Source organism: Salvelinus fontinalis, chromosome 21 (assembly GCF_029448725.1).
Source record: "Salvelinus fontinalis isolate EN_2023a chromosome 21, ASM2944872v1, whole genome shotgun sequence".
In the NCBI taxonomy this organism is placed as follows: Eukaryota; Metazoa; Chordata; class Actinopteri; order Salmoniformes; family Salmonidae; genus Salvelinus; species Salvelinus fontinalis.
The window spans coordinates 49,566,548-49,590,993 of record NC_074685.1 but is presented as its reverse complement, the minus strand read 5'-3'; the positions used below and the strand labels follow the sequence as shown (position 1 = coordinate 49,590,993).

Here is a 24,446-nt window from a genome sequence, read left to right as displayed (position 1 = left end):
AAATGTGGAATTAGTCAAGGTGTATGAATACTTTCTGAAGGCACTGTAGACAAGGATGGGGGCTTGGGGTTTTGATGGGAAAGGTCTAGACTTTACAGGGCAGGACCATGGTTAGCAGGGTTGGCCTTCATTCCATTTCAACTCAATTAACTCTGAAAATGAAGTTCAAATGCAGTTCACTCAGTTCAGGAAACAACAATATCAATGAATTGGATTTTTCAAATGACCAATTACTACATTTGCTGAGCTGAGCCAGACTGGAAAGGAATCAGAGTTTTGCAGGCAGATCACCCGTGATGCTAGTCAGTATTTGACATCCATCCATGGCTGAGGATGTCAGGATATGACGTGGAAACCGGCCACTAGGGGCAACAGTGAGCGCTGTTACCTTTAAGTAAGTTTTGGTTTTTCTAGGACATTGTGGATGTGGATAAGCATCTGCCCCTGATTCCAAGGGTTTCATGGTTGAATCCAGCGATAGGTCATTTTTGATAGTTTGGTATTAAGCCTATCCCAAACCTTAACCATTTGGAGTTAATGCCTAACCCTAACCTTAAAATCTGGAGTTAATCCCTAAACGTAACTTTAAACACTTTGAGATTTTACATTTGGAACAACTTTGAAATTTGAGAAACATGGACGAACGTCTAATTCTGATGTGAGACCTTGCAGGAAATTTGACTCTCGCTGATAGATTTGTGGATCCAGGACCACATTTTGGGATGTGGCTCCTTCTAGTGGTGCTTTTCCATATAGACTTACCTACACTCCAGGGTTTCGCTAGTGTTTTATGTTAATGTCAGCTCGAAAGACTTATGGCGAGGGCATCAACAATCTCCGCATCATTCAAGTCTGTTGCTTTGTGAGAAGGTGTTAAAGTTCACAGTTAGCCATTGTTATGTAAACGACAGCTGAAAAGAACACAAGAGCTTTGCCTTGGCCCCACTTGAATGAGAGCAGGTCTACCAGATCCATGGGTAAAATACTGGGGTAAATCCTGTATGTAAATGCACCATTAGAAGCTGTATGTAGTAACAAACTCGACCACCCAGAGTTTAAACCATTGGTTTCTACATTTACATTTACATTTAAGTCATTTAGCAGACGCTCTTATCCAGAGCGACTTACAAAGTGGCTGTTCCACTGGATGCCATAAGGTGAATGCACCAATTTGTAAGTCGCTCTGGATAAGAGCGTCTGCTAAATGACTTAAATGTAAATGTAGAAACCAATGGTTTAAACTCTGGGTGGTCGAGTTTGTGAGGCCCCATCTCTTACGTGAGCATTATTTAGGTGACTGTAAACAAGGGCAACAAAGCCAGTGATAATCAAACAGAACAGAAAATACAACCACTGTTGTAATGTGTGATGGAAAGAAGCAAAGATTATTTTTGTCCCCACCAGTGACTACGCTTCTCCACTTGTGCTCTAACTAGCTATCCTCCTTCCTTTTCTTTACATTTTCTCATGAATTATTGGTTAGTCCCATCTCTGCAAATGGTATGTCCGGCATCTAGTGGTGTTTTGCAGTATGACATGACTGGAGTCCTGTCTATCTCTGTAACATGCTGACCAGACCAGATGGGTCGCGTGCGCGAGCGTTGCAAAATAAATGTACACATATGTTATTCAATCATTGCACCCACACTGAGCATCTGCTTAGCCAGGTGCTAATATAGAACTTGGTTCTATTTGTGACACTGGACGCGCTGCAAGTCCTGCATCTTCCATCTCCTCATTGGTTTTAAGGAGCATATATCAAATCAAATTTCAAATCAAATTTATTTATATAGCCCTTCTTACATCAGCTGATATCTCAAAGTGCTGTACAGAAACCCAGCCTAAAACCCCAAACAGCAAGCAATGCAGGTGTAGAAGCACGGTGGCTCGGAAAAACTCCCTAGAAAGGCCAAAACCTAGGAAGAAACCTAGAGAGGAACCAGGCTATGAGGGGTGGCCAGTCCTCTTCTGGCTGTGCCGGGTGGAGATTATAATAGAACATGGCCAAGATGTTCAAATGTTCATAAATGACCAGCATGGTCAAATAATAATAATCACAGTAGTTGTCGAGGGTGCAGCAAGTCAGCCCCTCAGGAGTAAATGTCAGTTGGCTTTTCATAGCCGATCATTAAGAGTATCTCTACCGCTCCTGCTGTCTCTAGAGAGTTGAAAACAGCAGGTCTGGGACAGGGAGCACGTCCGGTGAACAGGTCAGGGTTCCATAGCCGCAGGCAGAACAGTTGAAACTGGAGCAGGAGCACGGCCAGGTGGACTGGGGACAGCAAGGAGTCATCATGCCAGGTAGTCCTGAGGCATGGTCCTAGGGCTCAGGTCCTCCGAGAGAGAAAGAGCGAATTAGAGAGAGCATACTTAAATTCACACAGGACACCGGATAAGACAGGAGAAGTACTCCAGATATAACAAACTGACCCTAGCCCCCCGACACAAACTACTGCAGCATAAATACTGGAGGCTGAGACAGGAGAGGTCGGGAGACACTGTGGCCCCATCCGACGATACGCCCGGACAGGACCAAACAGGCAGGATATAACACTACCCACTTTGCCAAAGCATAGCCCCCACACCACTAGAGGGATATCTTCAACCACCAACTTACCATCCTGAGACAAGGCCGAGTATAGCCCACAAAGATCTCCGCCACGGCGCAACCCAAGGGGGGGGTGCCAACCCATACAGGAAGACCACGTCAGTGACTCAACCCACTCAAGTGACGCACCCCTCCTAGGGACGGCATGGAAGAGCACCAGTAAGAAAATGTATATAAAACATCCTCACTACATTTTTTTAAATGCTCACGAATTTCTACAAAATGAGCACAAATGTATATTAAACATGGCTACAAATTATGAAACGAGCTCACGAATTGTAAAATGTCCACGTACTGTAATATACATCCACTATACTTTTAGTTTTGGATGTTATGATGATATTCCCTGGAGGTCGGGGCCCACAGGGCAGGTGCCCTGCGTGACCATTCGGTAATCTGGCCCTGATCATCAAGTTAAACCACAGGTATTGTTGTTACACATCCTCACACTGTCTTGTAAGATAAAACTGAGACTGGAGCCAGCTTCCATTTTACCAAATTTTATTGTCCAAAGTCATTGTCATAGTCCAGAAGTATTGGATGAAAATCCACAATGTTGGTGCCATACAGGAGCACTGACCAATCTGCCTCCAAAAGACTGCTGCTGGTTTTGAGGATGGTGTGGAGGTCAGTGGTTGATGATCTGAGCACCCCCTGAGATGGTGAGTATGGTTTCAGTAGACCACTATTGAGCTGGTAGATCAGATAGGAGCTTTGAGGAAAGGTAATTTAGTGCTTTGAATGTGGTTCATATTGCCTTATAGTGGATTCAGGACTTGGACAAGGAGTCAATGCAGTTTAAAGATGTATTTACATGGGGGTTTGGATGATAGTGTCAAATTTCTTAAAATGAGCGAAAATATTGGAGTTTGGGGACTGGAGGGGAAAATAGTCAGGTTGGGAAATGTGCAAATATTTAGATACAAATATATAGTAAAATTGGGGATTATTCAGATTTTCCTGTTGAAAAAGAGAAAAGACAGAAAGATATAATCTTACAGTATATTAAATTCATCCCATTGGGCCAAAGCTGGTTGAATAAACGTTGTTTCCACCTCATTTCAACAACAATAAAATCTATGTGATGACGGTGAATCAACGTGGAAAACACAATTGGATTTTTTTCACCCAACTTTTAACCAACATTTTTGGTTGATTTCACATTTTGGTTGATTTCCCAAATTGAAATCAAAACTAGACATTGAACTGATGTCTGTGCCCAGTGGTATTGGATTTCTGTAATCATATCAGCTCATTTGTCACACTTCTTCAAATCATCCAGAGAGAATGTACCTTTCTTTGAGATGACCTCCCTCAAGGATTCTCGCTCTTTCCTCGGAGCGAATTTGTCCCACATTTTAGCAAAGTCGCCATTGGTGGCCACGTTTCTCAAGATATTGCGACCATGATGCCTGTGGACAAAGATATTAATACCATCTTAAATGTGCAACATATCAAATAATTTCTGCTGTCTGTGATTAAAAACAGTACTCAATTGATGGCAACCTGAGAAAAAATATCCCATCAAAATAAGACATACATTAGGTAGAATTTGCAAGAGGGTCGGTTTGAGTAATGCACCGCATTACCTGATCTACAAATCATTTCAACTATCTAACAACTCGGTATTAACCGTTCGTTATTATGAAAATCTTAGCGAATCTGCACAGCGCTTGGCACAGGCCGACCATTGTGATCAACTAGGGTTGTCTTCATTAGGCACCAAACAGAAGGAAGGAAACTGAATCAGGTACTGACTATTTGGACTCATTTACATTTTACATTTTTACCCCAATTTCATGGTATCCAATTGGTAGTTACAATCTTGTCCCATCGCTGCAACTCCCGTAAGAACTCTGGAGAGGCGAAGGTCGAGAGTCGTGCGTCCTCCGAAACACAACCCAGCCAAGTCGCACTGCTTCTTGACACAATGCCCGCTTAACCTGGAAGCCAGCTGCACCAATGTGTCAGAGGAAACCCCATACAACTGGCGACCATGTCAGCGTGCACTGCACCCCGCCCACCACAGGAGGTCGCTCGTTGGCGATGGGAGAAGAACATCCCTGCCGGCCTTTGGCTTTGGCTTCGGCTAAGCTTTTGGCTTTTTCACTTTCAAACCCACATGAGTGCCTGGACTTGGATTTTTCTATGCCACGTAGCACTTATTTGTGTTTATAATTTTTCCTTTTTGTTTTCAATTACTATTCCCCTCCAAGAGAACCTGTGGTTGTTTTGGAATACCTCAAATCTGCAATTCAATCCATGACACCCTTTAGCATAGATGCTGTAGACAATGTGGCTTTTAAAGGCAATTTCAATTTGTATTCGCGGTAAACGCTGCAGATGTTGACTCAAGAGTAAATTACCTTTTTAAAGCTGCATTGTCGGCGATCTAGTGCTATAGCGAGCCATGGATTGAATCCCGGCCTTAACTGTTATGTTGAAGCAAGCTACTTTACAGGAGGAACTTCCCACCTGGCTTCCTGTGCAGGGTCCACAGCCAGTTTACTGACGGCAATCAAGAAGCGGTCAGTAAGGTCTTTCTTCCCCGACAGGAGACGAGCCATCCCCATGACCTCAGCCAGTCTCTCCAGGTGCTGAGCAGTGCAGCTCCTCACCGCAGCGTTGCGGTGGCTGAGGAAGGAAAAACAGAGCACATCAGTTACATGTCATAGAGATACATGAGTTAGGAGACAATTGATAATGGATTGTATTGATGAAGTCTCATCGATGGATCAAAATGTTCAGTAAGACTTTATATTAAGGTCCCTTAATATACCATTTATAAACTGTTTGTAAAGAGTTCACTTACCATTCATTATTCCTACATTTGTAAATGTCAATAAGAAATCTATAAATAGTTATTTACACATTTATAAACGCTATTTTAAATGATTTGTTCATGATTTATCAGATAATTAATAAGGTGTTTGATCATAGTATGTTCACAATTTGTAAATGATTAATAATGTACTATAAACCAGTTATAAAGGAGGTGTTGTCAAGGCATTTGTTAATGATTGATTAATGGTTTGACTCACCAATTATATACATATTTTTAAATGTATTTATAAATGTCACGACTGGTGTATTTATTAATGAGTGCATTTATGAATGTGAGTACATGCACTTACTAATACCTCAGTACCTCAAGAATAGCCCCTAATCTAAAGTGTTCACTATATATACTTTATAAATGTTTATAAATGACTTGTTACTCCCCAAAGGCTAGCACACATCAGTAGACAGTACCTCTCCACCAATGGCTAAAAATAATCTAAATAACGCATTGGTAAAATAAGAAGTACACAACACAAGGAGGTATAAGACATAATAAAAAAATGTGATTCTATTAAAATGTGACGTCTATTGTTGGGGTGAGTTGCTGCCGGAAGTGTTGTGGAATAACTTAGCATGCTGATGAAAAAGATAGTTAATTAAAAACTAGCAGTATTTCAATCTTCTCGATTTCGAGACTTGGATAATGGGATAATTTGTGTAAGTCCGGATCTACCCCTTAGTGAGTGTTAATTGACCCCTCTCCCTCTTTACCTCAGCCCACCGACCAGCAGGGCATTCATGACACGGGTAGGGGTGCAGCTCTGCACCATGTGACTCAGGGCAAAGTTGGCACCCTGCCGGATGAAGGTGTTGGCCTCGCTGGCTTTGTGCAGCAGCACGCGTGCCGTCCCCTCCACCTCACTGTCCATGGCCCTCTGGAGGTGAACGTACATGTCACCCAGTGTGGCCATGGCAGCACAGGACACTGCAGAGCGTAGGTTCTTCACCTGAATCATAATAACACGCACAGGACCAGCTATTAATGTTGAGCAGTACAACCCACGAACATCAGTAACATGACACAATCATTTGACTTGTTCTCCAAATGTAGCAGATTTGTGCAGATGAATGAATAGGGCAGTGAATGAATACAGCTACCTCATTTATAATGGCAAGGCAGATATCATGGAGTTTAGGCATCAGTATGTCCATGTGGTTCTGAGCCATCACACGGAGAGAGGTCAAGCCCTCGATCTTCTTCTGCCTGCAATTCAGTGAAAGAAACGTAAGCAATTTCGACAACATTTTCCAAAAACATTATAATGATGTTCATCAATTAGGACTCTGGTCTCTTAATTTCAGAAGTTTTTACGCTCTGTAGCTCAAATCTACATTTCCAAGGACACTACACTGTGCTTCCTTTAGCCTAGCTCCATTGGTCTTGTCTACAGTGAATGCTCACCAGTCATCAGAGGCAGAGTTGAGCAGCTTGAAGGTCTTAGTCAGGGCCTGCTCTGGGTTGGACAGGGGCTGCAATCTGGCCTGGTCCTGACTCTTCTTCATTTGGCCCTTTGGCTCACTGGCTGCCTTCTTGTCTATGGGTTGACAGCAGCCATCTATCTCTCTATGAACTGTATGTATTTATTTAGGTATTTACTAATTTCCATATGTGTTTGTAACTTTTAACACTAGAACATCTTAGTTCATTATGATATCATTTTAAATTTAGCACACATTTTTTTGGTGCTCACCCTGCTCAGAAGCAGGGTCCAATTAACCTTGAGTAAAGGTTCTCACTGTGAAACAGGCAAAGCCAGTGTGGAAAAATGTCTTAGCCCTGGGCTAAAGCCATTTGTGTCCCTTCCCTTCCTACTGTCTTTCTATCACTCTACCTAGCTTCATCTCCCTGTCTAATTTACATTAGTGTGAGTACATGAGAGGGACTGACCTGAGCCGGTGACAGCCTTTGGCAGGCTAAGGAACCTTATGGGCCGAGGCAGTTTGCTCCTGGGCTTGGTAGGAGGGGGAGCAGGCCTGGGTGGGCTGTCACGCAAGTTGACCGGGGTCCCGACATCCAGGTAGTCACAGAGCTCCACAGGGGTGTTCATATTCATTGAGCTCAGGCTTCCCAGAGAGCTGGTGGCTATTTCCCCCATGGACATGGCCGAGCCCAAACTTCTCCTGCCCATGGCCTTCACCTCATGTACCACCTTTGGCGTAGACCAGAAAAGAATGCTCCCATCATAAAAATACATATAGAACTTGTATATACATAAACTAATACACAGAGAGATCCTGTATTCTAGGTTCTATTCTATCATGCTGTCAAAGAGAGTATCCTTTCTAACCTGTACCCCCGCACACTGACTCGGTACCGATACCCCCTGTATATAGCCTCGTTATTGTTATGTCATTGTGTTACTTTAAATATGATTATTTTTTACTTTAGTATTTGGTCAATATTTTCTTAACTCTTCTTGAACTACACTGTTGGTTTCACAGTAAGGTCTACACTTGTTGTGTTTGGCGCACGTGATAAATAAAGTTTGATTTGATTATAAGACATGGAACCACTATCTGTTTTGGCAATTTATCAGTCCAAGTATAATTTTGAACTGCATATTTTTACATTTACTATAAATTTGAAGTCCATCCTACCTTCCAGGCCTCCTCCTTCAGGTGAGTCTCGATGTCCCTCTCCTCCTCAATCAGGTCAATGGGTCTGTTGTCAGCACAGCCCTGGTCCGACTGGACTTTCAGGGCTTTGACTCCCCGCCTGCCCTTCTTCTTCTTGCCCCTCTTGGAGGGAGCTCCAGTGGGAGGGACGGGAACAGGCCACACGCTACTGCTGCTGAATGACTTATTTACCTGGAGGGACTCCAGAGAGTGAGATCCGGGTCGAACTTGGGCTCCGTCCACCCCTACCACGTTCTTAAGTGGGGCCAAAGCTATGTGTTCAAGCCTTCGTGGCAAAGGCCTTGGTGGAGCTTTCGGCCGCGGAATGCACTGAATAGAGGGGACGAAGTGGTGCGCGAAGGTGCTGCCAACCCCGATGAGAGCAGTCCGGACATAATTCTCATGGATAGCACTTATCTTTCTTTGCTTTACTTCCATGGCCTCTCTCTCAGCTCTCTGCATCTGCAGAAGTCTGGCATCACTGATGAAGCCACGATGGCCCTCTGGGATTGGGTAGCTCTCCTGATAGACCTGGATCACAATGGGACAGTATGAAATGAATAGCAGAAGTGAAGTAGGCAAAATAGTTTTTACAGTGTGTCAAAAAAAGCTTTTATGCTAAAGATTTTATGGATGTAGGCCTACTGTATGTCTATGAAAGCACAAAATAAACACAGTGATATTTTTGAAAAACTGATGAGCCTTACAAAACTTGAAAACTTGTCCTGGTCATCCTGTTGGTTTAAAGCCATGTTTTGCTTCCTCAAGTGTTCGATGACACTCTTCATCGGAGAATTCTCCTTCTGGAGTTTGTCAAACTCACTTGATTTTCTTCCTCGATAAGCCATTGATGATAAATATGAACACTCTCAAAATAAGAACTTAACCTATCTCTGTGAGAGATCTATCATGAAATGAGTGGAAATGAAATGTTGCTTGTCAGATGGAACCAGCAATGATATGATGGCAAGGCTTCCGTTACATTGTGATGTCATAATGGGGTCTGTTGACAGTGCTGAGCACATCAGCACATGGTGAACATTCATGAAAGCTTTTTGATTCCCATATAAAATCATAAATGTGGTGAATTTGTAAATTATATATATATAAACTCAGCAAACAAACAAAAACGTCCCTTTTTAGGGACCCTGTCTTTCAAAGAGAATTCAAGTAACTTCACAGATCTTCATTGTAAAGGGTTTAACTTCTACTTGGTACTCATCCCGGATCCGGGAGCACCCTCATCAGTAAAAAAGCTGACTAGCATAGCCTAGCATAGCGCCACAAGTAAATACTAGCATCTAAATATCATGAAATCACAAGTCCAAGACACCAGATGAAAGATACACATCTTGTGAATCCAGCCATCATTTCCGATTTTTAAAATGTTTTACAGGGAAAACACAATATGTATTTCTATTAGCTAACCACAATAGCAAAAGACCCAACCGCATATTTTCACAATTTTTTTACTGCATAGGTAGCCATCACAAATTCGACCAAATAAAGATATAAATAGTCACTAACCAAGAAACAACTTCATCAGATGACAGTCTGATAACATATTTATTGTATAGCATATGTTTTGTTCGAAAAATGTGTATATTTCAGGTATAAATCATAGTTTTACATTGCAGCCACCATCACAACTCTCACCAAAGCAGCTAGAATAACTACAGAAACCAACGTGAAATACCTAAATACTCATCATAAAACATTTATGAAAAATACACGGTGCACAGCAAATGAAAGACAAACATCTTGTGAATCCAGCCAATATTTCAGATTTTTTAAGTGTTTTACAGCGAAAACACAATATAGCATTTTATTAGCTTACTACAATAGCCTACCACACAACCGTATTCATTCAAGTCACGTTAACGATAGCGAATAAACCAGCAAAAGATATTAACCTCAAACTTCATCAGATGACAGTCCTATAACATCATATTACACAATACATATATGGTTTGTTCGAAAATGTGCATATTTAGCGGTACAATTCGTGGTTGAACAATGTGAATACTAGCCAAACAGCACAAAATAATCTGGATATATTTCTGACACTCACATCATCTAATCAAATAACTAATCATATACTTTACTAAAAAATACAGGTTGGACAGCAAATGAAAGATACACTAGTTCTTAATGCAACCGCTGTGTTAGATTTTTAAAAATAACCTTATTACGACATACAGCTTACGTTATAGCGAAACAGCACCCGAAATCTGGGTGGAATATAGTCTAAACATTTTCGACAGAAATACGAAATAATATCATAAATGGTTCCTACTATTTGATGAGCTTCCATCAGAATCTTGTACAAGTTGTCCTTTGTCCAGAATAATCGTTGTTCGGTTGTAGAATGTCGTCTTCATCTGTGGAATTAGCTAACAAAGCTGACCATGCGGCACGGAAGTGTCCAACTCACAATAACGCATTACAAACAAAATACCGAAAATCGCAATCAACTGATATAAACTGCTATAAGTTGGTTTAATATAACTAGTTTATGATGTTTTTAACACATATCAAATAAAATCAGAGCCGGAGATATCTACCGTCGATAACGACAGCTTTTCAGAACGCAATCCAGGTGACCGATTCGCGCCATGGTGAAGAAAGGAAAGAGTGTGGTCGCGCCATTCCAACAAGTCTTATTCGGCCTCAGATAGAGCTATACACCCCAATCCAATTCTCACTGCCTACTGACATCTAGAGGAAGGCGTATGCAGTGCATGTAGACCCATAGATTCCATGCATATTAATAAGCTGACCCTGGAACAGAGCCCTCGATTTCAGATTTCTCACTTCCTGACAGGAAGTTTGCTGCAAAATTAGTTCTGTTTTACTCACAGATATAATTCAAACGGTTTTAGAAACTAGAGTGTTTTCTATCCAATAGTAATAATAATATGCATATTGTGCGAGCAAGAATTGAGTACGAGGCAGTTTAATTTGGGAACGATTTTTTACAAAGTGGAAATAGTGCCCCCACTATTGAGAAAAGGTTTTAAGCACTGTTTCCCATGTTTCCCACGCACAATCCCTCCATCAGTGCTCAGACTGTCCGCAATAGGCCTTTTGTAAGGCAGGTCCTCACCAGACATCACCGGCAACAGCGTCGCCTACTGAGCTTGTTGTCATTGTAGGCAGTCTCAACGCTGTGTATTACAGGGAAGACATCCTCCTCCCTCATATGGTACACTTCCTGCAGGCTCATCCTGACAGGACCCTCCAGCATGACAATGCCGCCAGCCATGCTAGTTCTGTGCATGATTTCCTGCAAGACAGGAATATCAGTGTTCTGCCATGGTCAGCAAAGAGCCTGGATCTCAATCCCATTGAGCACATCTGGGACCTGTTGGATCAGAGGGTGAGAGCTAGGGCCATTCCCCCCAGAAATGTCCGGAAACTTGCAGGTGCCTTGGTGGAAGAGTGGGGTAACATCTTACAGCAAGAACTGGCAAATCTGGTGCAGTCCATGAGGAGGAGATGCACTGCAGTAGTTAATGCAGTTGGTGGCCACACCAGATAGTGACTGTTACTTTTGATTTTCACCCACCCTCTGTTCAGGGACACATTATTCCATTTATGTGGAACTGGTTATATTTATGTCTCAGTTGTTCAAACAAATATTTACACATGTTAAGTTTGCTGAAAATAAACACAGTTGACAATGAGGACGTTTCTTTTTTTGCTGAATTTATATACACTGCTCAAAAAAATAAAGGGAACACTTAAACAACACAATGTAACTCCAAGTCAATCACACTTCTGTGAAATCAAACTGCTATCAAACTTCCCGCCAATATCCAGCAACTTCACACAGCCATTGAAGAGGAGTGGGACAACATTCCACAGACCACAATCAACAGACTGATCACCTCAATGTGAAGATGTGTTGCGCTGCATGAGGCAAATGGTGGTCACACCAGATACTGACTGGTTTTCTCATCCACGCCCCTACCTTTATTTTTAAGGTATCTGTGACCAACAGATGCATATCTGTATTCCCAGTCATGTGAAATCCATAGATTCGGACCTAATTCATGTATTTCAATTGACTGATTTCCTTTGAACTGTAACTCTGTCATTAATGTTCCCGTTTGGCCAAAGAGATCTTAGTCGTGCATCTAACTGACTCATCTCTCCTTGAATGATAACAAATACTTTATTGAAGAATCCCTATTGTTGACCAATCACCAACGAAGCGGCGTAGATTTCGGCTCCGAACTTCGCTTGCTTCCAGAAAATGCCACCCCACACCATGACTGACCCACCGCCAAACCGGTCATGCTGGAGGATGTTGCAGGCAGCAGAACGTTCTCCACGGCGTCTCCAGACTCTGTCACGTCTGTCACGTGCTCAGTGTGAACCGGCTTTCATCTGTGAAGAGCACAGGGCGCCAGTGGCAAATTTGCCAATCTTGGTGTTCTCTGGCAAATGCCAAACGTCCTGCACGGTGTTGGGCTGTAAGCACAACCCCCACCTGTGGACGTCGGGCCCTCATGGAGTCTATTTCTGACCGTTTGAGCAGACACATGCACATTTGTGGCCTGCTGGAGGTCATTTTGCAGGGCTCTGGCAGTGCACCTCCCTGCACAAAGGCGGAGGTAGCGGTCCTGCTGCTGGGTTGTTGCCCTCCTCCACGTCTCCTGATGTACTGGCCTGTCTCCTGGTAGCGCCTCCATGCTCTGGACACTACGCTGACAGACACAGCAAACCTTCTTGCCACAGCTCGCATTGATGTGCCATCTTGGATGAGCTGCACTACCTGAGCCACTTGTGTGGGTTGTAGACTCCGTCTCATGCTACCACTAGAGTGAAAGCACCGCCAGCATTCAAAAATGACCAAAACATCAGCCAGGAAGCATAGGAACTGAGAAGTGGTCTGTGGTCACCACCTGCAGAATCACTCCTTCATTGGGGGTGTCTATAATTTCCACCTTTTGTCTATTCCATTTGCACAACAGCATGTGAAATATATTGTCAATCAGTGTTGCTTCCTAAGTGGACAGTTTGATTTCACAGAAGTGTGATTGACTTGGAGTTACATTGTGTTGTTTAAGTGTTCCCTTTATTTTTTTGAGCAGTGTATTATACACATATAACTTAGACATTACAAAAACATATTTTTGTGCATTTTGGATTTCCTACATGTACTTACTGTACAGACAAGTATATTTTATACATATTTTAAAAAACTTATTTATGTATTCCATAGACAGAACGAAATATATTTAGATGCATTTTGAATTCCTAAATGTCAAAAAAAATTTTTTTCCTGTGTCACGTGTTTATGCCCATTTATGTACATCCTGTATATGTTACCCTTCCAATGAGCTTATCATATAAAGTATAACTTGAAAAGTACGGTTTACTTCACTTTTAATCATGTTAGCACAGGTAACAGCTGTTTACAGTCTTTCTTTAGTTTTTCATTCTTACTCTACCCAATTCACTTAAACTATATTTATTTATTCCCCATGTGCTTCACCAGAGTACCCCCTAGTGGCTGGAACACAACTGTATTAAGCCCCTTACAACACCCCCCTGCAAAAACGAAATGTTTGCGAGTTTGGAGGGAGTTATCCTGTTCCGGCTCCCTCTAAGGGTGTGAACCGTAATCTCTTTCGGTGTGTTGAGGGGTTCAGTGGTTTTGGAGGGAGTCTGAAGTTCGATCTCTAGCGATGAGTGTGGGGTCTGTCCCGTGGTGGTGTCCCACTCACTCCTAAGGAGGAGCCTCATGTGATGAGGCCAATGAAGAACACTCTGCAAGGATGGGATAGGACACATCACAACACTGCTGCTCATTCATATTCAAACACACCTCAGAGTACGGACACAAACATGGACGCCAACCGCCCCACACACAATGAACTTACCTGTACATATCAGAATCATACATTCGACAGCCACCTCTTCCCCCACATGTATTGATCCCCCACCTCAAACATGTTGAGTCAATTCCAGATGCTGGAATGGTGCTGGAATGCAGGTGCAGTAGGGCCTAGTATGTAATGATGTGATACCATGTGTACCCCATATCCTGTGTTTGTGTTGATGTTTTTTACATTTTATTTAACTTTTATTTAAACAAGGAGTCACATTGAGATTAAACATCTATTTTACAAGAGTGCCCTGTAAAAGTTGAAGTCATATTGAACAACTACCAGAGAAGCTTTTCTACATAGGAATTGCATTCCATATTTTTTCCATACATCAAAATAATACTTTGTCAATCAGCAATTACTTACATACATATGGCCTCAACAAGGCTCCAGTTAATGGTTGAAAATAACTTATTTCAGTGCCAATGAGTTACACTGAGTGTATAAAATATTAAGAACACCTGCTCTTTCCATGACAGACTGACCAGGTGAATCGAGGTTAACACTATAATCCCTTATGGATGTCACTAGTTAAATCCACTTAAATCAGTGTAGATAAAGAGGAGGAGACAGGTTTTAAAACATATTGTAAGACTTGAGACAATTGAGAATGTGTATGAGTATGTGTGCCATATAGAGGGTGAATGGGCAAGACAGAATATTTACGTGCCTTTCAACGGGGCATGGTAGTAGGTGCCAGGGGTACCAGTTTGTGTCAAGAACTAAAACGCCGCTGCGGTTTTTACTCTCAACAGTTTCCCGTGTGTATCAAGAATGGTCCACCACTCAAAAGACATACAGCCAAATTGACACAACTGTGGGAAGCATTGGAGTCAACATGGGCCAGCATCCCTGTGAATGTGTTGTACACTCAATACATTAATAGTATTGGTACCGTGTTCTTGCCGTAACCTGTAAAGCTGGAGCAGCCTGCGAGGCAGGGGGAGGTGTAGGTGATGCCGTTGTCTGAACACACAGGGTCAGCCAAGCAGGAGCAGTCTGTTACACTCCGACAACAGGCTGCCATCGTACACCAGGGGACCTGGGGGACAGATAAAATGGCTGGTAATAATGATGTTTAAATAAATGTTGCTGAACTATCATTGACATAAGCAGTGACAAAACAGCCAGGAATCCTGGCTCAGTAACAACCATACTGTATATTCCCACAAGAGGGAGCCCCGGCACAAGCCCATGTGTGTTTTGGTCTAACTCTCCCTCATATTCCACTGATCAAAACTTTTGTTTTTATCAACCAACCAATCAGATGTCATATTTACCTGTTGTAGGACACGGTCAGACCAGCCACCTGATCGTTGTCACACTTAGTGCCAGACTGCAGAAGGAGGAGGAGGTAGGCCATGAAGGAGGTGACGAAAGACAGCTGGGCTCCAGACACAACGCCAAGCTTATACCTCTTCATCAGTAGACCTCCCAGGAATATCCCCACCACACCCGCAGGCAGGTTCAACTCACCTGGAAAAGATATACTCACACGTCTATAGTGCTACCAGTGTGCTGGAGTTTCATATCAACTCATGTTCAACAAACCTACAGGGGATGGGAGAGAACAAAAAAAGTGTATTTAATGCCATTCAACATCAGTACTGACAGGATGGAACATTTCAGTTGGAGCATGTCCAGGTTTCTATTGCTTTGTTGAGACAGGCAGCCCAATTCAGTAATTTCTTTGATTAATTGGTCTTTTGACCAATCAGATATGCTCTGAAAAAGAGCTGATGCAAAAATATCTAATGTGATTGGTCAAAAGACCAATTAGTGGAAAAAATATAATAATTGGGCTGCCTGTCTAAACGCATCCCTTGTTTCTGTCTCTGACCCAAACTTCAGTCCTTGCATCGATTACAGAGGGCTGAAAAGAATTACGATCAAGGATCGTTACCCCCTACCCGATGTCCGCCGCCTTGGTGTTGGCCCTAGGAGCCTAATTCTTCACCAAATTGGACCTTCGCAATGCTTAAAATCTGGTGAGAATCAGGGAGGGAGATGAGTGGAAAACTGCCTTTAACACCCCTAGTGGTCACTGAGTATTTAGTCATGACCTTTGGAATATCGAACTCACCGGCAATCTTTCAAGCATTGATCAATGACACTCTTAGGGATTTGTTGAATCGGTTTGTCTTTGTTTACCTCGACGACATCCTGATCTTCTCCAAAAACCCTTCCGAAACACATATGGCCCTGTTCCACCTCACCCAAGCAGGTTTTTGCTGGAATCCCGAGGCTGACAGGGCATTTATAGAGCTCAAGGGACGTTTCACCTCCGGACCCATCCTCGTTCATCCTGATCCTACTCGTCCCTTTGTAGTAGAGGTGGACGCCTCGGACACAGGAGCTGGGGCGGTCCTTTCACAGAGGAACGAGGAGGACAAGAAACTGCACCCATGCGCCTTTCCACCAGCGGAAGGCAACTACGATGTAGGCAACCGGGAGCTCTTGGCAGTTAAGTGGGCCCTTGAGGGGTGGAGACACTGGTTGGAACCACTGCTTCATCTTCTGGTCTCTTCTCTGCACCTGGGTCCAACCTTACCACGTCAGTTATAGCATCTCTTAATCCCTTCTGTTAACATGTATGGCCCCGAAACATAATCAAGCAGCTGACCAATTACTCAAGACTTTAGTTCTAAATGAACTGAGATTAATCAACAACTGGATACATTTCTTTATTTCTAAAGTGAAACTATCCTCTGCATTGGAGTATCTCTACAAGTACAAGTTTAACCAGTATTTCAGTTGTTTTACCGTCCCATGAAGAAGTGTGGCAGGCCTGTGAGGAAGGATCCTACAGCCATGTGGAAACAGCCCATAGCAATGAGCCTGGGCTGGTGCAGCTTCGCCCCAAAATGGCTGACCACAGCCAGGAACAGCAGGTTACCTGCAAGAAACCACAACACTACAGTAGTCAGGAATCGCAAATTATAAACACTGTTTTTTTTTTATATAACTAAAAATGGCATATCAGTTTGTTTACTAGGCTGCAACAACATAGCAGCACATAAAACAATGTTAGAGGTTTGACTGTAGAGTCATGGACAAACGCCAGTCAATCAATGAATAGAAACAACTATAAAACGGGACAGTATTGAGAGCAGACTGATTGAACCACAAAAAAAAATGGAACATGTAGTCTGTATCTGGTTTTTACTACATGAACTCTCAAGCAACTCATACCCATCTCAAAGCTGCCGTCTATGAGTCCGATGAGAGAGCTGGACAGGTCAAAGTGTCTCTCTGAGTGATGGCACTCTTCATGTAGGTCCCTGACAGAGCTTTGGTGAAGGAGGCGAACGACAGGGCCACGATGAACTGCTGACAAACACAAGAGAGAGAACATTAGTGTGTGTTTGTGCATGTGGATGCTTGTGCAGACAGAGTGCATGTGTAGCTGAGGTGGCCTGCAATAGTAAAAAGAACGGACACAAGTTTACGTCTGCAAAGTTCTGGCACTTTCTTTATTCTGAAGAATGTTTTTCTCTTGTTCAATTGTCTATTTTCTTGTTAGTACTTTGAAAATATTCACATCAAACACGTGCACACTTTAAATAACACAACATAAATGCACTTTACCTAAAGCAGAATTAAAAAATGTTCCACAAATAACCCTGTCCCAGTGTATGGTTTCACATGAAAACCACAATGTATTTCACATTCATACAATAGAAACACCTATATATGAAAACATAAATAACTGAATGTTTTTCTATATACCGCTACCTCTATAGAAAACTGACAACAATACATTCAGCTTTAAGATAGTGGCACCTCCAGAAAATCGCCTCTCTCTCACTGTATGCACTAAAAGTCCACCAGACTGAGCGTGCTCGGCCAGTTCACCAGCTAGTGAGCACAATTTTACACAAAACCAGAAATCCCTAACAAATGGATTTTTTATTAAAAAAAAATCTCCTAGACAAAATCCAATACAAGTAAGCTACTCACCAAACATAGTCTCTGTGACTCGTAAATCGTTTTTTACCTCAGCTAGCATCAAGCTAACATATACTCTCTCTCAATGTAAATAACGTTCTTCGCTCACTCAGTTCGACACAAAGCCAAAACTAAACCTTTCCTAACGTGATAATATCTTGACAAAGTTGTTAAATAGCATGTTATTACATATTGTGTATATATTTGAACGTTTGGAAGTTCTGTTACATACCTGTAATAGTAAAAAGAACAGACCGTTTACCTCTGTAAAGTTCTGATCCTTATCCTGCAGAATGGTGAGCGCTTGGCCAGAACTTGCTGTTTCTCCTGCCTCAACAGTGCAACACCGCCATCTATTGGCCTGATGGACTGCTAACACTAAAGTATGTAGAAATTACAATTTAGATTAATTAAGACAAATTGGGGGGGGGGGGGGGGGGGATAAATAATAAATGGGTGTCTGTTTTTAGTGACTTTGTTTTCAACCCATTACACATGCACAATTGTACATGTGCATTTTAAAGCATTATTAAGAACCTTGAGTGTGGAACTGCAGGGTGTTTACGCAAAAACCACATGCATTTTACATGTGAACAACACGGGAAGTGTTCCAAAAAACATGTTTTCATGTAATCTTATGTGAAGATAATCTGATAACATGTAAAGCAACATGTGATTACATTAAACTACACATGTGAAAATGTGGTCACGTTGTGTTCCAAAACATATTTTCACATGATTTCAAATCAAATGTAAGGGCAGGAATATAAGATGCATTTTGATGTTATGTTTGATGTTACATAACATTTGATTTGATTTGATACGTGATCTTGAAAATGCAATGTTCTTTGAGGATCTTCCATGTTCCTTTCCATGTATTATCCATTTTGCTTTCCCTCAGTCCTTTTCACTTTCCTTGGCAAAACAAGCTCTGTCTCCGTCAAGACTTATTCAGAGCCACCATGAATTGAAAGCAGCTTCTGACGGATTTTAGACCATTCAACAAATAGTTTAATAATGACGCGTAGACCCAACTAAACACCCTGGATTCTTTACACACACATTGAAAGCCAAAAATCTCAAATTTGGACTCATCAGACCAAAGGACACATTTCCACCAGTCTAACGGTCCATTGCACGTGTTTCTTGGCCCAAGCAAGTCTCTTCTTACTATTGGTGTCCGTCCTTTAGTAGTGGCTTCAATGGAGCAATTCGACCACGAAGATCTGATTCACGCAGTCTCCTCTGAACAGTGCATGTTGAGATGTGTGTATTTCTTGAACTCTGTGAAGCATTTATTTGGGCTCCAATCTGAGGTGCAGTTAACTCTACTGAACTTATCCTCTGCAGCAGAGGTAACTCTGGGTCTTCCTCATGAGAGCCAGTTTCATCATAGCGCTTCATGGTTTTTGCGACTGCACTAGAAGAAACTTTCAAAGTTCTTGACATTTTCTGTATTGACTGACCTTCATGTCTTAAGTAACGATGGACTGTTGTTTCTCTTTGCTTATTTTAGCTGTTCTTGGCATAATATGGACTTGGTCTTTTAACAAATAGGGATATCTTATGTAAACCATCCCTACCTTGTCACAACACAACCTATTGGCTCAAACGCTTTAAGAGGGAAAGAAATTCCACGAATTAACTTTTATGAAGGTACACCTGTTAATTATAAAAGCATTCCAGGTGACTACCTCATGAAAAGGTTTGAGAGAATGTAAAGCGGTCATCAAGGAAAAGGATAGCTACTTCGAAGAATCTCAAATATAAAATATGATATATTAATATATATATATAACACTTTTCTGCTTACTACATGATTCCAATTGTGCTATTTCGTAGTTTTGATGTGTTCACTATTATTCTAAAATGTAAAACATTGTAAAAAAAAAAAAAAGAAAGAAAAACTCTCAAATGAGTAGGTGTGTCCAGACTTTTGACTGGAAATGTATATATTGTGATATTGCAAATATGGTACAATCCAGGGGTGCAAAGCTCTTGGAGACTTACCCAGAAAGTCTCACAGCTTTAATCACTGCCAAAGGTGATTCAACATGTATTGTCAATACTTATGTAAATGAGATATTTCTGTATTTCATTTTCAAGACATTTGAAAAAATAAAATAAAACATGTTTTCACTTCGTCATTATGGGGTTTTGTCTGTATCTGGGTGAGATGATACAAAAAAAACAATAATTTAATCCATTTGGAATTCAGGCTGTAAGAAAACAAAATGAGAAATAAGTTAAGGGGTATGAACACTTTCTGAAGGCACTGTATATCTGCAAGAAAGTGATAAATGAGTGACTCTTTGAAGGGGGTCATATATACATTGCCTTATTTATTTTTTTAAAGCTATCATGCAATAATCGGCATAGATTCTCAGTCCAAATCTTCATTCTGGTTTAAACAAAGCAATCTGATCATACTCCAGTAAAATACAAGCTACAGGGAATGCAAAAAAATGGCTTCTGCAAAGCACATATACATTGTCCAATCAACATCCACACATTGATTTCATTCTTCGGGTCTTTATTCAAACACAAACACACTTGGAATAAAATGCTCATTCAGTGTCTTGTTGTAGGTTGTGCAATGTTCAAAAGTGTGTGAGAGATTAGCATTAATGTGTGTGTATGTGTGTGGGGTCAAGTTTGGACGGTCGTACATATGCAAATAGCCGAGATTGTATATTTCAGGACCGTGGACAGCAGCGATGTCATCCAGCCCCACATGACAGTAGACAGCGGCCATCTCATGTGAAGTTGGCACTGGGGAAATCCCATGTAATGAGAAACGAGGCCTAGGAGGCAAAAAGACTGAAGGAGAAGACTCCCACAGGAACTCTGCTAAACTATTCTGCCACATTCATTTCAAATGTTACATCTTTCGAATTTGTAAATAGGGAACACATCTGCAAATAATTAAAACTGACTATTCATACTACACTGTACAGCTTTAGTGTGTCTGTGCATCATAGGTACAACTGTAAGCAATTCCGTTTTCAAATGTCTGTTTAATGTGAGAAACAAAATGAAAAACACCTGTTAGACCATTACAATGCGGACTGTCATGCATTTTTACTATTACCAACAAGACAACTGTCACGAATCTTTAGCTCTTCCTCCTCCTCGGACGAGGAGAGGAGAGAGGGATCAGATGACCAATGTGCAGCGAGGTATGTAGACATAATGAATTTATTAGACACGACGAACACTGACACGAACTATACTTGAATATTTACAAAATAACAAACAACGTAGACTGACCTGAACATGCAAACTACATATAACGAAGCACGCATGAACAGGAAAGAACGAACGAGACGAGACAGTACCGTGTGGTGCAATAAACACAGACACAGCGACAACCACCCACAACAAACACTGTGAAACAACATCCCTATATATGGTTCTCAATCAAAGGAAAACGTACAACACCTGCCTCTGATTGAGAGCAATACAAGGTCAATTAAACCTGACACTTAACATAGAACAAACACAGACTGCCCACCCAGCTCACGTCCTGACCCACTAAACACAACTATACAAAAGGAAAACAAGGTCAGGAACGTGACAACAACGGCTCTGGCTGGTCATGGCTGGCTGACGGCTCTGGCTGGTCATGGCTGGCTGATGGCTCTGGCTGGTCATGGCTGGCTGACGGCTCTGGCTGGTCATGGCTGGCTGACGCGCACTGTAGGCCTGGTGCGTGGTGCCGGAACTGGTGGTACCGGGCTGGGGACAGGCACCTGAAGGCTTGTGCGGGGAGAAGGAACAGGGCATACTGGACCCTGGAGACGCACATTAGGCCTAGTGCGTGGTGCCGGAACTGGTGGTACCGGGCTGGGGGCACGCATCTCAGGGCTAGTGCGGGGAGCAGCAACAGGATGCACAGGACTCTTGAAACGCACAGGAGGCTTGGTGCGTGGTTTAGGCCCTGGTGGTAATAGGCTGGAGACACGCACCACAGGGCTAGTGCGTGGAGGATGAACAGGGCTCTGGAGACGCACAGGAAGCCTGGTGCGTGGTGTAGGCACTGGTGGTACTGGGCTGGGGCGGGGAGGTGGCGCTGGAAATACCGGACCGTGCAGGCATACTGAGCACTGAGCCTGCCCAACCTTACCTGGTTGTATGCTCCCCGTAGCCCGACCAGTGCGGGGAGGTGGAATAACCAGCACTGGGCTGTATATGCGAACCGGGGACACCATGCGTAAGGCTGGTGCCATGTATGCCGGCCCGAGGAGACGCACTGGAGACCAGATGCGTTGAGCCGGCTTCATGGCACCTGGCTCAATGCCCAATCTAGCCCTGCCAGTGCGGGGAGGTGGAATAACCCGCACCGGGCTATGCACACGTACAGGAGACACCGTGTGCTCTACCACATAACACGGTGTCTGCCCGTACTTTCGCGCTCCACGGTAAGCTCGGGGAGTTGGCGCAGGTCTCCTACCTGACTTCGACACACTCCCTTGTAACCCCCCAATAAATGTTTTGGGCTGACTCACAGGCTTCCTACCGCGTCGTCGTGCTGCCTCCATTCGCCGCTATCCCTCCTCGCACTGTTCCAGAGAATCCCAGGCGGGCTCCGGCATTCGCCCTGGGTCGATCGCCCACCTGTTGATCTCCTCCCACGTAGTATAGTCCAGATCCTGCTCCCATTGCCACAAATCCTGCGTATGTTCCTGCTGCCGCTTGACACGCTGCTTGGTCCCGTACAGGTGGGTAATTCTGTCACGATTGTCTTGATGAGGAAGAGTGGACCAAGGCGCAGCGTGATATGAATACATCTTTTTATTAGTGAAGATGAAACACGAAACAAAACACTTTGACAAACTAAAAAAAAAAAAAAAAACGACCGTGAAGCTACAAACGTTAGTGCATACACCAGCTACAAACGTTAAACATAGACAATTACCCACAAACACCTAAAGCCTATGGTTGCCTTAAATATGGCTCCCAATCAGAGACAACAATAAACAGCTGTCTCTGATTGAGAACCAAACCAGGCAACCATAGACTTTCCTAAACACCTACACTGAACACAACCCCATACATTCTACAAAACCCCCTAAACAATACACACACCCTAAACTAGACCAAACACACAAACATCCCCCATGTCACACCCTGACCTAACTAAACTAATAAAGAAAATCAATATAACAAAGGCCAGGGTGTGACATTAAGTAATTCCTGTTATCTCTAGAGCATCCCGTATATCTATAGCGCTGCATTTCTTCCCCATCTCACCATGGATAGGGTTTGGTGCATTCCGGAGTTCACTTATGGTCCCACAAAGGTAATCTTAGGAGAAATTCATTTTAGCATACTGTAAATGCCTGTGCATAACAAAGCATCATTATTTTCATTATCTTCAAAGGAATTCTGTAGAAGCAGCCTTTAGTTTCAGACTCTGCAGGGAGGAAACATATTACAATAAACAGGTAAGATTCATCCCACAAAAACATAAACAACAGAAAGAGAGTTGTATTTCAAGACAGTTTAGAGAAGTTGGTCATAAGAGTTCTTAATATCACTTGCAAATTGTCAGGCATGAGTAGTTGTGAAATGTTGCGAGAGGCCCTTCTGAAAGGACATGATGTGGCATGGTCTCACACCTTACCTCATCTTGCAGAAGAAGCTCATGGTCCACTATCTGCTGCTCCAGAATCAAGGCCAGGTCCCTCCCCATGTCACCACAGAGCACATGAGCAACTGGCTGGTGTCTCAGGCCAAAAAATCCCTTAGGGAGAGGTGAGTACCACGTCACTCACCTTCACTGCAATTCCCTGCCACCAGCAGCACTCCAGGAGGTGTGGGTAATATAAACAGAAAAATCAGAAGCCAGGAAAGTTAAATTGCTCTGTGTTTTATTTGAAGGGTGTGGTCCTTCCACACAACCTTCCACACAACCCTGGAGGAGGGAAACGACCTCGCTCGGCTGGTAAGAGAATGAGAGTTAGAGACATACTACAAGTCAGTGAGCTCTTTTACTGGCCTTTCAACACCGAGATAGCACAGCAGAATAGATCTGTTGTGAAATTACACTAATGGGACTTGCTGTTTCATACTGCAGGCCTGGGAAGTAAACACTTGCCTAAAAATGATGGACATAGAGCACAAGGCTTTCTGCAAGCTCCGCCGCTCCATGCACTCCACCTCGCCAGCTGACATGTGAGTTCCATGTACTGCCCTGCATATGACTTGATCCATTTATCTGGAACTACGCAGAAACAGACTAAGACAGTGTTCTCTGTGAGCACATTGCACATCGTTTAGCTTTGTCTTCTCCTTTTTGTTGATTTCAGCGATCCTAAAGTCCACAGCATCGTGGAGAGAGCTGTGAGGAGCATTCTGGGCGAGCAGTCCAATGAGCCCCTTAGCAACCTGCTCAGCCCATCAGGAGGTGGTGCCCAGGCTCCTCCTGGCCGTGTGGCTTCAGCCAGAGGAAGGCCATTCAGAGCACCCAATCCTAATAAGCGGGATGGCCGTGGGCATGGTGGCGGCCGTAGTGGAGAAGCTCTCCTGCATTT

The 24,446-nt window shown here is 42.9% G+C and overlaps 1 protein-coding gene across 8 annotated transcripts; it reads right to left on the bottom strand.

Moving 5' to 3' along the window:
- Positions 1–1,763: 1,763 nt before the first annotated feature.
- LOC129819070 (TOG array regulator of axonemal microtubules protein 2-like) lies at positions 1,764–18,229 on the bottom strand. Of its 8 annotated transcripts, none has more exons than XM_055875606.1 (12): positions 18,143–18,217; positions 17,155–17,292; positions 15,243–16,858; positions 14,858–15,004; positions 8,048–8,596; positions 7,338–7,599; positions 6,852–6,984; positions 6,548–6,653; positions 6,161–6,396; positions 5,084–5,242; positions 3,902–4,020; positions 1,764–3,568 (listed from the first exon to the last, which is right to left on the bottom strand). In XM_055875606.1, the coding sequence occupies exons 4-12, from the start codon at positions 14,987–14,989 to the stop codon at positions 3,555–3,557; spliced, it is 1,710 nt and encodes a 569-aa protein (XP_055731581.1). In that variant the 5' UTR covers positions 14,990–15,004; positions 15,243–16,858; positions 17,155–17,292; positions 18,143–18,217; the 3' UTR covers positions 1,764–3,554. The 8 variants fall into 8 exon arrangements, with proteins under 8 accessions (XP_055731581.1, XP_055731579.1, XP_055731580.1 ...); XM_055875604.1 differs by having other exon boundaries at positions 1,764–4,020; positions 15,243–16,508; positions 16,726–16,858; XM_055875605.1 differs by having other exon boundaries at positions 1,764–4,020; positions 15,243–16,497; positions 16,726–16,858.
- Between the last annotated feature and the right edge of the window lie 6,217 nt (positions 18,230–24,446).